This window comes from Pseudorca crassidens, chromosome 8 (genome assembly GCF_039906515.1).
Source record: "Pseudorca crassidens isolate mPseCra1 chromosome 8, mPseCra1.hap1, whole genome shotgun sequence".
Lineage (NCBI taxonomy): Eukaryota > Metazoa > Chordata > Mammalia > Artiodactyla > Delphinidae > Pseudorca > Pseudorca crassidens.
In genome coordinates this window covers 31,142,730-31,162,448 of record NC_090303.1, presented here as the reverse complement: position 1 = coordinate 31,162,448, position 19,719 = coordinate 31,142,730, and the positions used below count along the sequence as shown (strand labels likewise).

The following is a 19,719-nucleotide window of genomic DNA, read 5'->3' as shown; positions in this document are numbered from 1 at the left end:
ATTACAAATAATCCAAACAGTAGAATATATTATATGGTTACTTAAGTTGTGCTGTCAGAGACTTTAATGACTTGAGAAAATATTAATGTTAAGGAAAAAATAAAAGCAGGTTACAAACGATAATTCCCGTTTTGCAGTACACACACAAACACCAGGAAGGAAATTCCTCAACATGCTAATACCGCTAATAGTGTCATATTTGGGTGGTGGGATCCCAAGTGATTTTTATATTCTTCACGATAGTCTTCAATATTTTCCAAAATGTTTACAGTAAACATGCATTACTGTTATAATCAGAACACACAAGACAGGGGAGAGAGATTGAGAGAGAAGAAGAGAGAGAAAAGAACTTTCACATTTCACGTGTAAATGTTTATTAAAAGGACATTACAGAGACTTCCCTGGTGTTGCAGTGGTTAAGAATCCGCCTGCCAATGCAGGGGACACAGGTTCGAGCCTTGGTCCGGGAAGATCCCACTTGGCGCGGAGCAACTAAGTCTGTGCGCCACAACTACTGAAGCCTGCGCGCCTAGAGCTCGCGCTCTGCAACAAAGAGAAGCCACGGCAGTGAGAAGTCCCCGCACTGCAAGGAAGAGTAGCCCCCGCTCGCCGCAACTAGAGAAAGCCTGCTCACAGCAACGAAGACCCAATGCAGCCAAAAATAAATAAATAAATAAATTAAAAGAAATAAAAGGACGTTAGAGACCGTGCCACGGACAAATTCAAGTCAACTTATACTGGATCTGCTTGGTCAATTTCTCCAGGTGCATAATTATCAGAAATTCGGGTGCTCCTTTTGAACAACAGGATAACTCACCCATTCACAGAATTCTAGACGAAGGGACCCTTGAGATCCCTGACAGTAACGAAGGCTTAATGTTCATCTTGCTTACCACTTGGTGCCGACCACCCGGATCAGTATATTTTTGAATGAAAGAAAAAATGAAGACCACCCCAGTCATTGTACAAATGGAGAACCTGCTTCCTGCGGAAATACAAGGACTTAACTTGCCCAAGTTTACATGTTATCCCCATGAAGTAACACCAACAGTAGCAATAATTACAGTTACTACTACTTTCAATAAGCACCACATCTATTGCTTGACAGGCATTCTTCAAGGGCTTTACGTGCATCAACTTATTTAATCCTCATAATAACCTTATGGGTTAGGTATTGTAATTATTTTCATAAAATAGGTGAGAAAACGGAGTCACAAACTGCATCTAAATTTCATTCCCCCTTTCTTCCCCGCCATTTCATGCAAATCCTAATCACCCCAAAATTCGGCCTGACGTCAGCTAGCTTGGATCCTTTCGAAGGGATGCTCCTGGGGCATATCCTTGTGTGTCTGTGTGTGACGCGGGAAGTAGGAAGATTTTAAACACCCGCCGCCGGAAAACAATGTCCTGATGTCCTGGATTTTACTCTGGCTTCCCCCGCTCCCCCGGAGAGCCCCTCCTGGTGGGCCAAGGGGACTGGGGACGGGAGACACCACGAGGGCACCCCGGCCTCTCTCGCGTCATGAGGCTCCCCCCCCTCACCTCCCCCGGGGGCCGCTCAACCCCGCAGGAGCCGCCGGGCAGGGCCGCAGCCCCGCCCGCGCCACCTGCTCCAGGGCTCCCGCATCCCCGCCCCGCGTCCCGCCCCCGCGCCGCGCCCGCGCCCCGCGGTCCCTCCCTCTGGCGTGACGGGAGCACGGGCGCCGGCCGCCCGGGCCGCGAGCGCAGCAGAGCTGACAGCGGGCAGCCGGGCAGGGGGCGAGCGAGTGGCGAGCCGAGCGCGCGGCACTCGCGGTCCGGGAGCCGGAGCGCGCCCCACTCGGGGAGGCTGCCTTCTTGCCGGCCGGCGGGCCGACCATAGCGGGACGGAGATGCTGCTCCTCCGCCCGGGGCCGACGCGGGGGAGGGGCCGGGGGCGGCCGGCCGGGGCTCCCCGCTGCGGGCTCTCGCCTCCCTGGAGCCCTGCCTGGATCTGCTGTTGGGCGCTCGCCGGCTGTCAAGCGGCCTGGGCTGGGGACCTGCCCTCCTCCTCCGGCCGCCCGCTTCCTCCTTGCCTGGAGGTGAGCCGCACCTGGTCTTTTACCTGGAGTTTGAGGGGGAGGGGCGAGGAGGGCGCGGGAGATGTGGGGTGAGGGTCGTGCCCGTTTACTGCTCTCTGCCTCTTTCCTTCCTTGGAGGACCGTGCTTTTCGTTTGTTTCCAGGGATGAAGTTACCCGCCCCGGGAAGCTGGCCGAGAGAGGGTGTGTGGCTTTGCTGGCTTTTGGGGGGTGCGTTTCGCGCTCCTGGTGTTTTGAGGGCTCTGAAGGACTTTGCGGCGCCGTCTTGGAGTGCCAGGCTTGAGGACCTGGGGCCGAGGGAGAGCTTTCAGCAAGGGCAGGGGACTGGGGAAGCTTCGCCAGTGGGATTTGGAGACCCCTCACTTCCCAGCTTTTCCAGAGAGCCAGATACGTCCGCCGAGGGCGTCCCGCTCCCCTCCCCCTCCCTCCACTCCCCAGTGTGTACAAACCCCTTCCTCCTCTTCCCCTGCTCTCAGCTTCCAGATGAGGCCCTGGGGACTTGCTAAGCCAGTGTGTGGTGTCACTTGGCATCCTTCTGGCAAAACGTGGATGTGAATTAGGAAGAAAAAAGTATTTAGGGAAGAGGTGGGTTGGTGATCTAGGAAATTAGAAAAGACAGAGTGAATATGCTCCTTTTGGGAGATGTTCATCACCTGGGATGAAGCATTGCTACTGTGTATTTTAAAGTTTGAGATTATTGTTGATATATAGCCAAGAAAGGTAAATTATAGGTGATGTGATTTTTTTCCCCTGCTTTTAGGGGAACTGGACTTAACAATGCCAAAAATTTACAAGGGGTGTCATTGGTACTTGTATTGGGTGTTTATCTTTCCCTTTAGTGTTCCAGAAAGTGCATCCTCTTAATGAAAATCAATGAGGGGAAGGAAGCAACATTTCTGACCTACTTTGAGTGATTATGTTGGGGGGGATATGAGGAGTGGTTACGGTTTTTAGGGAGATTGCTAAGAATCAGGGTGATGGGTCATTTTAATTTAACATAGCAAAATGGGTTAGCTAATATCCCCTCTGGGAAACAAGACCAGACCTTATTCCTTTGTGTCACTTTTGAATTTTACCCAGGCTTGAATTATAGAATATCCGCGTTCTAGACATCGTCCATCATCCATGGATTTCACCTTCCTCTCCCGTGGTCTCAGTCCCAGGACAGACTGAAATGAAAGAGAATCAAATGAAAGGCATGTGTGCCGAGCACACAATAGTGTTATAATTGGGGAAATCAGGGCAAGCACTCACTGAACAGCTGTGTTTAATTTCAGAGTTTATTAGTATAATTAGTTGTTTAATCTGCATTCTCCTATCACCTGGGAATAGTCCATTCTTCCACAGAATGCTGCTTCTTGGGCGTCTTCAGAATGAATAGTAACAGGACAAACTTAAAACCTTGCCTCCAGCCCCCAGTCCCAATATGCAAAACCTATTGTTTTTTTCCTGAAGTGAAAAGTCTTAAGATTCTTGTAAAATTAATTCTTAGTATTGGAGACTCTAATTGAAACAGGTGAAAGTCAGGGCCGGTGGGGGTGATGCTTGGCCACTATAGCTAGACTGATCCTTTAGGTGAGCACATGTTCTACCCCTGTATACCCAGGCAGAATGGAGTAAGAGTCTGCCACCCGAGACAAATCTTGAAACCAGAGGCAGGGAGATGGCGGAAGGTTCTGGAAGGCTGTGTTCAATTAATTGTACTGACTTTAGAAATTGCATGCGACTCAGTTCCTTGAGGTTTCAATTTTGAATTTATGGAAATAAATAAAATATATGGGAGGATGCTCTGGAGCCTGTGTGTGGCTAGTTGTGTTTTTAGAAAGGTGATGCACAGATCCAGTTATATTCTTCCTTATGACTGACAAACAGTTGGAAGATGATGGAGAGTTAGAGGTTCCTTTGGACATAGGAGGGGCCAAGGGGCCGAATCTGCTTCTGGGCATCCCGTCTAACCCACTGAGCTAATTAACAGAGTTGATCATTGTTCCTCTCTGTTTTTAAGAGGAATGTGAGAAGGGCAGGTGTTTTTCAGGTGTTGAGGGTAAGGGTCTGCTTCTGCTTACCGGTAGGGAGGGTCCTTCCTCTGCGATACAGCTATGGAAATGTGGGCCAAACTCCTGTGAGCTAAGACATAGTTAAAATAACTCTCTGGTGCCCACTCCTGCCGGTGTATCCCTTTCCCCTCTTTAGTAACAGAAAAGGACATGAATGCCCTTACAATGCCCCACGTAAGGGACAGCACCACGTGGAGGGGAGGACAGCGAAAACCGTGAAAGTGAGGGTTCTGAGGCTGGAAACTAAAGCCAACTCTTTTTTTTTTTTCCCCCCCGGTATGTGGGCCTCTCACTGTTGTGGCCTCTCCCGTTGTGGAGCACAGGCTCCGGACGCGCAGGTTCAGCGGCCATGGCTCATGGGCCGAGCCGCTCCGCAGCACGTGGGATCTTCCCGGACTGGGGCACGAACCCGTGTCCCCTGCATTGGCAGGTGAACTCTCAACCACTGTGCCACCAGGGAAGCCCAAAGCCAACTCTTAATAACAGGAGAGGATGTTGAAGGGAAAATCCGCAGGTAATTCTAAGCCTCATTGCTGCCAGTAGTTTTAGTCTCGTCCTCATTTATCAGTATTTTTATAAAAGTAATCACGTTTAACTAAGTTACAGGGACTCTCATTTTCCTTGCCTGGTTTTGGCGGGAAGCAGCAAAAGGGGAAGGACCAGAAGCAGAGAAAATTGGCCTGGGAGAAATCTAGTTATGATTGCCTGAGTTCAGAAAAGAGGCCCTTCCAAAAGACAGCTGGGATGTGGGTAAAGTTTCCCTTAGATTGTTTGCAGAGGATTGGACTCTGGGGTGAAACTCAAATATAATACAGCTTCCTTTGTCAAAGTCATTGGATTATGGAGCTGAAAAGGGAAGAAAAATGATTACTTTGGAAGGCTCAGCTGGGGATACAGTCAGCAGGGTGGACATACAAGCACAAACAGGAAGGGGAGACGGCAATAAAAGTACAGTCAATGTGCCAGCGGTTGAAGGACAACAATAGGATATGACTTTGATAAATGGTGTTTAAGCAAAAAAAAAAAAAAAAAATGAGGACTGGATATCAGAAAGTACAGAATTTTCTTCAAACTGTTTATGGGGGAACTTATGAAGGATAAATATCCTCTGGGTATCTACTTTTCACTTGTAAAATGATAGTAATAAAAAGGGACCTGCCTGTCTCTATTGTGAGGATAAGATGGATGAAGATAAGTTAAAGGAAAATAAATTACACACACACACACACACACACACACACACACACATGAGATTTGATGATTGCTAGATTAGCAGACCTAGATCCTGATGTTTCAGGAAGGGTCTACAATGAGACTTCAGAGGTTCAGAGGATAGGCTTATCCAAGAGTTGAATGCAATGGAATTTTTGACTCATTGAAGAAGAGGACTTAATGGGGCTGCCAGAGGAAAAGAAGGATAAAAGCCAACAGATGAATCAGAGTTGGAGTAAGGTATTATAAGATAGACTGCGTGAGAGAGAAGTGCATGAAAAGAACAGAACTAAGTGGATTATGTTTGCATTATTTAAATTTGGAAAATTAAATCACAAACTAGCTTGATTCTTAGTGCACTTCTCTACAGTCCTGCGTAATATGATTCTATTGGTCTCTCTGAATCTTGATTCAATGATGACTTGCTTTGCCAACAGTTTTCATTCCACAGTTACTGAGCTTAAACTATGTGCCAGGTGAAATGTCAGCTGATGAGAAATTACAGATTAAAAAAATAAAATTTAATTGGCTAAGGATGAGCCAGATATGTAAACTAACATTTGCAGTGAAGTGATTTGGTGCTGTGAGAGCAAAAGGGGGCCCTAAGTCTAGTGGGGAGGATGTGAAACGGCCCTGTAGAGGAGGTGAGTGAGCCTGGAATGACGGGTAGGAATTTGCCAAGCAAACAAGGGTCAGATGTGAGGTTGCGCTGGTTTGGGGGAAAGATATTTCTGACGTAGAGCAGAGGTTGAAAATGGCAGAAGCACAGAACAGTTATGCTGTAACTAGTTATAACTGGAGTTCTGCGTGCTACGAGGAGCTTAATGAGATATGAGGCTGAGAGGCAGGCGGAAGCCTGATCATAGGGGACCTTCTGTCGTGATAAGAAGCTGGTCTTCATTTGGTAGGTGATAGGGAGCAATAGAAGGATTTAAGAGTCAGGAGTGGGCTTCCATGGTGGCGCAGTGGTTGAGAGTCCGCCTGCCGATGCAGGGGACACGGGTTCGTGCCCCGGTCTGGGAAGATCCCACGTGCCGTGGAGCGGCTGGGCCCGTGAGCCATGGCCGCTGAGCCTGCGTGTCCGGAGCCTGTGCTCCGCAATGGGAGAGGCCACAACAGTGAGAGGCCCGCGTACCGCAAAAAAAAAAAAAAAGAATCAGGAGTAATGCAATATACTTTAGTTAGGCAACAGTATGGAGGTCACATGAGAGGGGTGGGAAATAGAAAGAGGTGAGACCTGCCGGGAGCAATTGTAAGAGTGCAGGTAAAGGATGACAGAACCTCAGTTGATGAGCAGCAGTGAAAATGGAAAAGAGGGATGATGTTAGAAGATAGAATTGACAGTGGGTGGATGTGGAGGCTGAGGGAATGGAAGGTTCTGCCTTGTCTAGAGGATGTACCTGCACCCTCTGTGAGGAAGATGAGATAGGGAGCTTGGTTCCGGAGAGCTGACTTCTAGAGAGTTCAGTAGGCAGTTAGGTAGCAGATCCAGTTGGCTCAGGGCACGGTCTGGGCCGGTGTGGAGATACAGGAATCACTTGAATGAAAGGCAAGGTTGACACTGCTGGATTGGATGGGATCATCCAGGGAGTGAGGACAAAGGATGAAAGATAGAACTTGGGTTTTTACCAACATTAAATGGGGCAGGAACCAAGCAGCCCACAGAGGTGACATGTAAGGAATGGCAAGTTTCAGGGAAAGGGAGAAACGCCTTTGATGAAGAAAGGGGTTGGTTGTGTTGTCAGTGGTCAAGAAATTCGAATGAGATGAGACCTGAAAAGACAAGATTGAGTTTGGCAGTTAGCTCCCTGATTCTTAACGCCCCAGTAGTTCCTGTGGAGGTATTAACTGGGGGGTGAGGCAGTAGTGATAGAGTAGATTTTATTATTATAGCCTTCCGAGATTTGGTAAGAATTTGGGTCTTCCGTGTCCACATAAGTCAGTAGACTTGTAAATGGTCATATCTTCTGTTTTCGACTTTGATGGGCATAGCTGAGAAGTAACCTTTAGCCTTTCTGCAGGAAGTCTCTGAAGGTCATGGGCTGTGGGTTAAGGGGTTAGAGATTCGAAAGCCACACTGTTGCTGCAGAAGTTAGGACTTGGCCTCTGTTTTCAGGCCGTTAACATAATTAATCTTGCCTGTCATGCTTGTGAAGGTGAATTTTCCATTTCAAGTTCTTATGCTCAGAACCATTTCTCATGTTTTAGGCAAATGTGAGCAAGCATTCACACCATCAATATTTACAATGTAAAACCAAGAGTTGACAGATCTGTGAAGTGTCATATTTTAGCGCAGGGGATGGAAATAGCAGAGCATAGTATAGAGCGGCACATATTCCTATTAGAGTGTATTCGGCAGTGCCTTGAACCTTAGAGTAATTCTGGCTTGTCAGAAAACACCAGTTAAATTTTGGTGGCCTTTTCCTTCCCCAGGAAGAAACCGTGGCTAATTCTTATCCCTTTTTGCCTTTCTTAATCGAAGTTATATGTAATATTTCAACATTAAACACATGTTTATTAGGTACTCGTGTACCAGGTGCTAGCACTAAAATGTTGAATAAAAGGTATGGTCCTTCCCCATACTGAGCTGTATAATCTCATGTGGGCAGACTCAAAACAACACCACCTATCAGGTGATTCCATCTGTCATAAGCTCTGTGATGGGAACTGTGTGCAGTCGGCGTGTATAGCCTTTTTAGTCTGGTTGGGGTGGGAGGGGTTCCCAAGGAAAAGATGTTTAAGCTAAGACCCAAAGCATGAGTAGGAGGTTGTGTGTGGTGGTTATAGAACGCCTCATCCAGAGGAAGCCTTTTGGCCTAGGTCAGTTCCTCTAACCTTCCCAGGGAAAGAGACAGATGTTCTCTTCTCTTCCCTGGTTCCCAGTCCCAGCCCATTGTTTGCTCTTGGGCAGCCATACACTGTCCTACAAAGGCTTTTGCACATGCAGGCCCGCCCTGTATAGCTGGGTGAGTGGTACCCACCTGTGGGGTCACGTAAGAGCTGGAATCCAGCCAGCGCTCAGGGTGCCCAGCCAGCTGTCTTGGCACAGGTCTGCATCCATCAGAGGAAGGAGGACCTTTTTCGGAGTCATATGCCCAGAGGGGGTACCATTTTCTAAGTCACTCAAAGGTGCCGTATGCCTTACCAGAGGCTCTGAACACCTGCCCCTCACGCCACCCAACACATAATAGACTCATTAGGGTAGGAATTTCATCCTATTCAGCAAGCAGTGATTAACTGTGTTTTTGTTTAAGGCATTTTGGGGGTTTTAAAAATGAGTAAGGTGCAGGTCCTCTTCTCCGGGAGCACGAATCACTGCCTTGAAAATATCATAGAGTGAGTGGTTTCCACTTTTGTCAGCTATAGAAAGGAATTGATCTTTATAATGCATTTAATCCTAATTGACAACTTCTCTCTTTTTTTTTTAAACATCTTTATTGGAGTATAATTGCTTTACAATGGTGTGTTAGTTTCTGCTTTATAACAAAGTGAATCATCTATACATATACATATATCCCCATATCTGACACCTTCTCTTAATTGTAGCAGATTTAAGACTCTGAAACAAAAGCCCAGTGATCAGAATATATTGAAGTTTATTCTCAAGTCAATTTATGGCTCTGGAGTTCAGGATACTGTTTAACTTGTTCAAAACTTCACTTTTATGAAGTTCTTTTCCCTTCGTCAGTGGTTCTCAAAGTGTGATCCTAAGACCAGGACTGTCAACATTCCCTAGGCAGTTGTAAGAAATGCAAGTTCTTAGGCCCCGTACACACGCTCCTGAATCAGAAACTCTGGGATTGAGGCCCAGCAATCTGTCACAGCCAGCTCTCCAGGGGCTTGATTACAAGGCATGCTGGAGTTGGAGACCACTGCCCTAGGTATAAAGTGAGGGATACAGTTTAGTTGTGTGAAACACCTGTTTTATTGCTAAAATTCCTTCAACTGTAACCCTTTCTGACTTCCTGCTTCTGCACGGCATGTTAGAAACTCCTAAAATAATCCCATCAAATGGAGCTTGAGCTCCTCCCCCAACCATGAAGCACATCAGCAAGCGCTACTCAACTATCTTCTATACGCCAGGTAAGAGGCAAGATGCTGGTGATAACACAGGATGCAGAGGATATGGTCACCCCTCTCTAGGAGCTTACAGCCTGAGAAAAGAAGCGAACATGGAAATGATTAAGTACCTCTCTCTGAGATAGACATTAGAATAGAAAACATGGTAATATTAAGAGGGTATGGCTAACCTTCTTGGTAAATGTTTTCCAGTGTTTGTTACTTATAGGGGAGGACTGTTGTTTACGTTTTGCTCCAACTGCAAAGCATCTCCTTGTTATAGTAGAAGTAGTCTTGAAGGTCACTGAAGAACTTATTCCGATCTGAGCCCTGTGTGGCCTTGAGCAAATGAACCTCTTTGAGTCTTTCTGCGTCTGCAGGTGGAGATAGTAACTTCTGCCTTACCCCCATTAGAGTTGCTGTAAGGATCAAGCTAATGTATTTGAAGATGCTTTGTAAATTTTAATGCACTGCCATATATTATTATTCTTGTGTAAGCTAAGAACACTGTTTCTAAGGGGATGGATTGAGGTGTGAAAGGACTGGGATGTGGGTAGGAAAATTTATTTACTGGCAAAAGCATTTTATAGGTGTATTTTTTCTAACGATGGGAGTTGTGCATTGTGAAGAGTTTAGAGGAGCAAAGGTATAAAAAAAAGAAATGTCAGTTCTAATTCTTCCACTTAAGGATATCTTGCATTTAATGTTTTAGCACATTTCCTACCTATATAGTTTTTCCTTTTTTTTTTTTTTTTCTTTGCGGTACGTGGGCCTCTCACTGTTGTGGCCTCTCCCGTTGCGGAGCACAGGCTCCGGACGCGCAGGCTCAGCGGCCATGGCTCACGGGCCCAGCTGCTCCACGGCATGTGGGATCTTTCCGGACCGGGGCACGAACCCGTGTCCGCTGCATCGGCAGGCGGACTCTCAACCACTGCGCCACCAGCGAAGCCCTATTTTTTCCTTTTTAAAAACCATGAGTGAGTGCTTATTTTATGGATAAGTTGTATCTTTTCCTCTTATTGTAAGCGTTTCCCAATGACATTAATGTTTCTTTATAAGTATTTTGGTAATATTTATGAAATATTTTAATACGTGATATATTGCAAAATATAGCATGATTTGAATATCTGCCATTGTTTACTTATGAGCCATTCACTTCAGCCTTTCACTGAAAATGCTCTTTTAGGTCAACAATGACCTCCTCTTTGCTAAGTCCAGCTGTCATTCCTCCCCTTTCCCTGCCTTATTAGAACACTGGACCCAGCTGACTGTTCGTCACTGCTGAAACGTTCACTCGGCTTCAAGCACACCATGCTCTCCTGGTTTTTCTCTTGCTCCACTTTGCCGGTTCTGCCTCGTCTCCCTGACTTCTTTACATGGAGGATTCCCTGCCTCAATCCTTAACCGTCCTATCTTTTCTGTCACCCTGACTCCTCACACTTTTGGTGATGTCATCCAGTCTCTTGGTTTTAAATACCATCTGCATATAGACCACTCTCAAATTTATATCTCCTGCGTGGACCATCCCGTGGCTTCCTGACAAGCACAGCCTCGACGACTCCGCCTGGATAAGTACCTCAAACCTGTCACGTCCAAAACCAAGCTCCTGCCACTGCCCCAAGCCGACTCCAGTGTGGTCTTCCCCATTTCCTTGAATTCCAAGTCCTCCCTTCCAGTAACTCAGGTCTCAAACCCTGGACTCTCCCTGACTTCTTTTTCTCCCATGTCTTATATCCAGTCTAGTAGCAAACTGTCTCGTCTCTGCCTTCGAAATAGCCAGAGTCAGAACTTTTCACCCCTTGGCCTGTACTGTCTGGACCACAGCACCATAGTATCTTGCCTGGATTATGGCTGTAACTTTCCATCTTGATCTCCAGTTAGAGTTCAGCAGAGCAGTCAAGAGGTCCCATTAAACCTAAGTCAAAAGCTGTTATCTTTTGCTCAGAGCTCTTCTAAGGCCTGGTTCAGAACCAAAGCTCTGATGGTGGCTTGCAGGCCCAACATGATCTGGCCTCCTTTAAGCCTCGAATGTCATCGTACTACTCCCCCTGTTCTTCACTCTGCTTCAGCCTCCCCGGTCTCCTTGTTCTTTCCAGAACGTATTATGGAAGCTCTTTCTCAGGGTTTCTGCCCTGGTTCTTTCCTCTGCCTGCAGCTCTCTTCTCAGGTATCTGCTTGCCTTTCTCCCTCATGTCCTTAAGGTTTCTACTCAGTTGTCATCTTTTCATAAGATGGCCACCTCCTTGAAATTGCAGCCTCTTCCTGTCTATCCCCATTTCATGCTTTTGTTTTTCTCCGTAGTACTTTTCAGCATCCATCATAATATACATTTAAATTAGTTATTGATAATTTGCTTTTATGAGCCCACTCTCAGCAAAGATCCATAAAGACAAGGCAATCCCTCCCTCCCTCCCTCCTTTCCTTCCTTCCTTCCTTCCTTCCATCCATCCATCCATCCATCCATCCTCCCTTCCCCCCTCCCTTCTTCCCTTCCTCCTTTCCTGTTTCTTTTTTTTAAATAAGCTACTGTATCCCTACCACCTCAAACAGTGCCTGGCACTGTGTTGAATGAATGAGTAAATTTAATTTTGGGCACTTAGATTGTTTTGAATTCTTTGTAGTATAAAAAGGTCATCATAAGCAGCAACACAGAATGTTGTCTGAATTTCTGATTCTTGAAGATAAAATTGAAGCAGAAATCTTAGGTTGAAAAATATGAGCTATACCCTAGCCAACAGTGAAAAGTGTTATTTATTTATTTTAAAAATTTATTTATTTACTAATTTTTTAATTGATGTATATAGTTGATTTACAGTTTTGTTATGTATGTATGTATCTTTTTTGTATATGTATATATGTATGTATTTTATTTATTTTTGTATATGAAAAAATATTTTTTTCAGATTCTCTTCCCTTATAGATTATTACAAAATATTGAGTATAGTTCCCTGTGCTATACAGTAGGTCCTCGTTGGTTATCTATTTTGTATATAGTAGTATGCATATGTTAATTGCAAACTCCTAATTTATCCTTTCCCCCCTTTCCCATTTGGTAACCATAAGTTTGTTTTCTATGTCTGTGAAAAACTTATCTATTAATATTAATTTGATGGTGGAAAATGGTATCTCACTGGTGTAATTTACATTTCTTTAATCACTGCTGAGGGTCAGTATTTTTTATGTGACTTAGCTTTTTGTATTTCACTTTCTGTGGAATTTCTGTTTAGGTGTTTTCACTTACATATAATATATATAATATATGAAGTCTTTCATGTGATTGGCTAAGAAAAATCGTGAAGCAACTGCAAAGGGATCAAGAATTCTCGGACTTCCGTTGAGTCTTTGTTGTAAGAGTGTGCTTCTGAAATTTCAAGACAGCCCTACTTCATTCTGTTACTTTTTCAGTGGCCATTCATATGTTAATTTGTTCCTGTGGCATTTAATGAGTTCAGGTCATGTATTTCTCTCATAGGTAAACTAATAATACGGAAGTCTATGATTATAGTAGAGATGGGTTAAGTGCTGTGGTGGAGTTGTGGACAGAGCTTTTTTTTGTTTTTTTTGTTTTTTACGGTACGCGGGCCTCTCACTGCTGTGGCCTCTCCCGTTGCGGAGCACAGGCTCTGGACGCGCAGGCTCAGCGGCCACGGCTCACGGGCCCAGCCGCTCCGCGGCATGTGGGATCCTCCCGGACCGGGGCACGAACCCGTGTCCCCTGCATCGGCAGGCGGACTCTTAACCACTGCGCCACCAGGGAAGCCCGGACAGAGTTTTATAGAAGCACAGAGGGAGGGACTGCATCCCACTAAGGAGCCCTGGTCTCAGAGAAGGTGCTGTTTGAGCTGAGTTTGGAGAGATTTCCAGAAGTGCTTTACAGGATGCATAGAGGCCAGCCTATCTCGGTCAAAGAAAACCGATTGTATGACTGCACAGAGGAATTAAATCATAGGACCATTTCACGGGCTAGAGCGAAGGCACTTGGGTGACAATGGCAAGAGATGGCTAGATTATGAGGAAGGTAGAGACCGAGGGTTTTGTGAGAAAAGCTTTGGGGACCACTGACATCAGATTATTCTGTTTGCGAGTGGAGGGATATAAAAGGGGAGTAATACTGGAGACAGGAAGATCAGTTAGGGGATGTTGCCTCTCTCACGGGGAAGAAAGAAATGTCAGAGCTAAGCAAATGACAGAATGGGGGGTAGGTTAGGTGATGGATTTGACAGCTGAGTGACAAATTTCAGTCTACCCGACTTCTAGGGTTTTTGCCTTGGGCCACTTGGTAGACGCTCTGCCTTTTATTGAGACTGAAAATTTAGGAGGTGAATGAGGCTGCTGGAAGAAAGAGGATGAGTTCATTATTGGCATCCTGAGTTTAAAGGGCTCTCCCAGAGACAGGTGGATGTTCGGAAGTGTAACCAAGAGGTGACTTGGGACCCAGGGGCACATAAGAGGTAGTTGAAGCCAGTGGTGTTGATGGGGTCACCTAGGCTGTGAGGCACCACGTGTTGAGGAGAGGCCTCAGGGAAACACCAGCATTTAAGAGGCGAGCAGAGCAAGAAACGATTGAGAATGAGACTGAAAAGGCACGACCAGGAGAGAATGATAGCACAGAAACTGGCTGAGGGTCGAAGGGATAGGTGACCAGTACATCTGCAGTATGATCCAGACACGTGATTCTTGGTGTTCAGTTAGGCATTAGAAATATCATATCCTTGTGGACAAGATGCAGAAGTATGTGCTGAGTGATGATACAACTAGGCAGAGTGTTGGATATTTGAACAAATGTACCCTGAGGTTATTAATTTAAGGACTTGATGCTAAGCTGAAGGAAGTTTTCCAATGTAATACCTTTGGTCTTAGTATCTACTCTCTGTCCTGTTACTGTTCTGCTTTTACTATTGAATCAGTAGTTTGGTTTCGAGAAGGCTTAACCAAATTTCGTCAAGTCAGAAAGCTGGGAAACATGCCTAATGAGTTGGAAAGCAGAACTGGGATTCAAATGATTGCAAGAGGTTAGAATAATGGGCAAACATAATTGTTCAAAATGTAGTCTGTCCTTTTTGGTTCTGAAATTCAGATGTTCAAGCATAAGGTGAGGAATTCTTGCTTAAAAGTAATTTTGAAGCCACAAATGTCCTGTAGCTGCTAAAAGCAATGATGGGCTGGTGGGAGGGTTCCTAGTTTCTATTAATATGAGCAGAGTGCTTGGCTCACAGAAAGTGGACACTTAACAGGTCAGTAATACAACTTAGGTGCAATATTTGAAGAGGGACATTGAAATAGGGAGATTTTGGTTTAAGGTGTGAATTAGGAAGATGAACTATTTCGAGAGTATCTCCAAATACCTGAGGACTGATCAAAGGAACTGAGGCTGTTTAGCTTGAAGAAGACTTAAGGGGACCGTAATAGCGAGCTTCAAATAACAGTAAGTGCAGTCATGCGTAAGGGGCATTGGTATAATGCTCATTTAGAGGACAAGATTAGGTAAGGTTAGTGGGTAATAGATAGAAGAAAGAAGAATTTAGTTCGTCCAAGAAGATGTTTTATATCTGTAGAGCCATGTGCTGCTGCTTTGAACTCTGAAAGTTGCAAGGTTCCTGTTTTGTTGGGACAGACTGCTGTCCTGGGTCACTGCTGTCCGGAGTCAGAACTGTTTACTGCACTGTGCCTATATTACTGTGGTAGACTTAAGGGGCAGTTCAGTGAATGTATACACATTCCTCCTGTAACAGGTGAGAAGATAAATCTTTCTCCTTGGTGATTTAATCTTAGGACACATTCTTTCTTAATCTGTCATCCTTAGCACTGTATTCTAAGATTGCTACATCGTAAACATAAAGCAATGCCCTTTGATATTTAACATTCTAAAATTGAGAATGGGAGGAATTGGCCATTTGAAATGTAAGTTTAGCACAGACTGCACTATGATAATTCTTGGGCCTATCAATAAAGCACACTAGGAGATAACTTAAGCCCAGATAATCAGTAGATGCTTAAGTAGATCTGAGCTTGGTACCCTAGCAAGTGCTTCGCTAGCTAAAGAGCAGATAAATGCTAACATCACTTGCTCTAACATTTTTTTTATGGTTTCACTTTTCACATTTGACCTTTTTAAAATGAAAAGCAGTATATGTGCATTTTATTTATTTTTTAAAATAAATTTATTTATTTTATTTATTTATTTTTGGCTGCGTTGGGTCTTCGTTGCCATGTGCGGGCTTTCTCTAGTTCCGGAGAGCGAGCAGGGCCTTCTCTTCGTTGCGGTGCATAGGCTTCTCATTGTGATGGCTTCTCTTGTTGCGGAGCATGGGCTCAAGGCACGCGGGCTTCAGTACTTGTGGCACATGGGCTCAGTAGTTGTGGCTCGCGGGCTCTAGAGCGCAGGCTCAGTAGTTGTGGCGCACGGGCTTAGTTGCTCCACAGCATGTGGGATCTTCCTGGACCAGGGCTTGAACCTGTGTCCCCTGCATTGGCAGGCGGATTCTTAACCACTGCGCCACCAGCCATATGTGCATTTTAGAAAAGTGAAGTAATAAAACCACCCTTAATTCCACTGAATAAGCACACCACTCAATATCTTAGTATTTGTAATAGGAATAACATATAAAAAGAGGAATAGCCAGGTACAGTTTAAAGGCATTTCATGTATTAACTCACTTACCCAGTCCTCCAGACTCTGATGAGCTCAGTCCTAATACTTGTTGCGTGGTTAAATTACTGTGAGCCCCGGCTAACCCCCACAGTGTCCACACTCTTAACCATCTGGCTCTACTGCCTCTATCACATATATCAGATATCTTAGCATATATTTCATTATGAATTTACATGTATGTTGACAAAATGGGACTATTCTGTATATACAGTTTGATAATTTTTTTTTTTGCATTTAACAGTATGCTGTGAACTTATTCCCACGTTTTAATTCATGTAGAATTTTATTCAGTGCTTGTTGTCAGGTAGACCTTGGACTTTATTTTCTGAATAGCCCGTTTTCACAAATAGTGTTCAAACAATCCATAATCCATCCTTTCTCCACTGATTTGTTTTCTATACCATCTATCGTATGTGGGTGTGTGTGTATATATGCACACACACATATATACACACACATATATATCTTTATAATCTATTCTATGTATAACATATGGCATATTATATAGACACACAAACATTTATTTGACATCTTTTGGGCTACTTTATATCTATTGATTTTTTTGTACCAAGATTGCTCACAGAGTTTTTGTTTGTTTGTTTTTTTGCGGTACGCAGGCCTCTCACTGCTGTGGCCTCTCCCGCCGCGGAGCACAGGCTCCGGATGCGCAGGCCCAGCGGCCACGGCCCACGGACCCAGCCGCTCCGCGGCACGTGGGATCTTCCCGGACCGGGGCATGAACCCGTGTCCCCTGCATCGGCAGGCGGACTCTCAACCACTGCGCCACCAGGGAAGCCCGCTCACAGAGTTTTATGATATGATTTTATACAATACTTTTGCTTTTCTTTCCAGGATTTCTTAGCTGTTCTCGCTCCTTTTAGTCTTCCAGTTCAACTTTAGAATAATTTTGAAAAATTAAAAAAAAAATTCTCCCTGGAATTTTCTCTTGGATTCTGTTAAATCTCTTCATTTATTTGGGAAAAAATGTCATCTTTACAGTATTATTTTCATATTTGAAGGTAGAATCTGCTTCAGTGTTTGAAGCATTCTGTGTTTTTCACCAGCACAGTCTTCGTATACCTATTTTTTTGTTACTGTTTTCTGTGGCAGTTTCCCTACCATTTTACCTTTTGATTTTTTCCCTGTGTTGAAAAGCCGTTGTGTTTTGAAAATTAACTGCATACCTAGTCTCTTACAAAGCAGCCTTGTTAATTCTAGTATTTTGTCAGTTAATTATCTTTGATTTTCTTGATAACAAGTGCCATTTATTGAGCAATTAAATGTGTAAAACACTTTATATTAACAGTAATCCCGGGCTTCCCTGGTGGCGCAGTGGTTAAGAATCTGCCTGCTAATGCAGGGCACACGGGTTCGAGCCCTGGTCCGGGAAGATCCTACATGCCGTGGAGCAACTGAGCCTGTGCGCCACAACTACTGAGACTGCTCTCTAGAGCCTGCGAGCCACAACTACTGAAGCCCGCGTGCCTAGAGCCAGTGCTCGCAGAAAGAGAAGCCACCACAGTGAGAAGCCCGCGCAACACATCAAAGAGTAGCCCCCGCTTGCCACAACTAGAGAAAGCCCGTGTGCAGCAATGAAGACCCAACACAGTAATAAATAAATAAATTTTAAAAAGAAAAGAATCATCTTGCAAGAATAATTAAAAAAAAAAAAAACCAGTAACCCTCACAGCAATCCATGCCTCTGCTTTTAGAGATGAGGAAACTGAAGGTGAAAGGCAGTTAATAACTTGCAAAAGATGACAAAACTAGTGAGCCATGAGGCTGGGATGTATTTGTCTCCAGAGACCTCATTGAACCCCACAGAACCCCACTGCCTTCCACTCTGCCTACACAGAACTGGTCTGTACTTACAGCTCTCTACAGCTGCTTCCAAGAGGCTATGTACTGAATCTTATTAAGGTACACCAAGCAGCTATTTATAATTTTTTTCTCCTTTAGTCAATCATTTTCAGACTGTTCCTTTTTCTCAAGGTATTAATCCCCTTTTCCTGTGTTTCAGAAATCCACCATCTCCTCCAGGGCAGTTGTTAGTGTTGCACGTGTCTTCACCAGGGGCGCTCCGTATTCCACTGAGTTTAACCCACACACAGCTGTGTGCGTGGCCATTAGTCCTCTTGCCTCTGGGATGAGGTGTCTGTGCAACGTCCCTAGACCAACTTCTGCTGTAAGGCACGTTTTCTTCCCCTGCTGTGCTGATCAACTGAGGGGATCTCGTTCTGTCTATACTAGATTCTTGATTAGGAGAATGTTTTTAGAATTTTAGAGTAACAGAGCTGTCTGTAGTTTTTCCACAGTAAGCAGCACATGACAGGCACTGGACCTAGGGCATGTTCAGCCTCTATCTTTATCTGTATGGTCCTGGAGATGAAATTGAGGGCGAGGGGTGTTAGTCTGATGACATCTTAAACCGGAGACCTGTAAAACTTCAAAAATAAAAGGTCAAACTCTTGTAAGAACAGTATATACCAAAGACAGTTGAGAATAAAAATTGATGGACGGTAGTTCTGTCATTTTACCACACTGTTTTAATGGTTTCCTTTCCTTTTTTTTAATTTTTAAATTTAATTTAATTTATTTTTTTATACAACAGGTTCTTATTAGTCATCCATTTTATACACATCAGTGTATACATGTCAGCCCCAATTGCCCAATTCATCACACCACCACCACCATGCTGCTTCCCTCCCTTGGTGTCCATACGTTTGTTCTCTGCATCTGTGTCTCAACTTCTGCCCTGCAGACTGGTTCATCTGTACCATATTTCTAGGTTCCACATATATGTGTTAATATACGATATTTGTTTTTCTGACTGACTTCACTCTGTATGACAGTCTCTAGATCCATCCACGTCTCAACAAATGACCCAATTTCGTTCCTTTTTATGGCTGAGTAATATTCCATTGTATATACGTACCACATCTTTATCCATTCACTGTTGATGGGCATTTAGGTTGCTTCCATGTCCTGGCTATTGTAAATAGTGCTGCAATGAACATTGGGGTGCATGCATCTTTTTGAATTATGGTTTTCTCAGGGTATATGCCCAGTAGTGGGATTGCTGGATCATATGGTAATTCTATTTTTAGTGTTTTAAGGAACCTCCATACTGTTCTCCATAGTGGTTGTATCAATTTACATTCCCACCGACGGTGCAAGAGGGTTCCCTTTGGTCCACACCCTCTCCAGCATTTGTTGTTTGTAGAATTTCTGATGTTGCCCGTTTTTACTGGTGTGAGGTGATACCTCACTGTAGTTTTGCATTTCTCTAATAATTAGTGATGTTGAGCAGCTTTTCATGTGCTTCTTGGCAATCTGTATGTCTTCTTTGGAGAAATGTGTATTTAGGTCTTCTCTCCATTTTCGGATTAGTTGTTTCTTTTTTTTAATATTGAGCTACATGAGCTGTTTATATATTTTGTAGATTAATCCCTTGTCCGTTGATTGATTTGCAAATATTTTCTCCCATTCTGAGGGCTGTCTTTTTGTCTCGTTTATGGTTTCCTTTGCTGTGCAAAAGCTTTGAAGTTTCACTAGGTCCCGTTTGTTTTTATTTCCGTTACTCTAGGAGGTGAATCAAAAAAGATCTTGCTGTGATTTATGTCAAACAGTGTTCTTCCTATGTTTTCCTCTTAGAGTTTTATAGTGTCCAGTCTTACATTT

General features: G+C 44.3%; 1 protein-coding gene across 1 annotated transcript in view; it reads left to right on the top strand.

Moving 5' to 3' along the window:
• The first annotated feature begins 1,702 nt into the window (after positions 1-1,702).
• Positions 1,703-19,719, top strand: part of ELAPOR2 (endosome-lysosome associated apoptosis and autophagy regulator family member 2) — a 189,222-nt gene continuing 171,205 nt past the window's right edge. Inside the window, exon 1 of the mRNA XM_067746099.1 lies at positions 1,703-2,060. Within this exon, the coding sequence (XP_067602200.1) occupies positions 1,872-2,060 (189 nt within the window). The 5' untranslated portion in view covers positions 1,703-1,871. The remainder of the gene's footprint in view (positions 2,061-19,719) is intronic.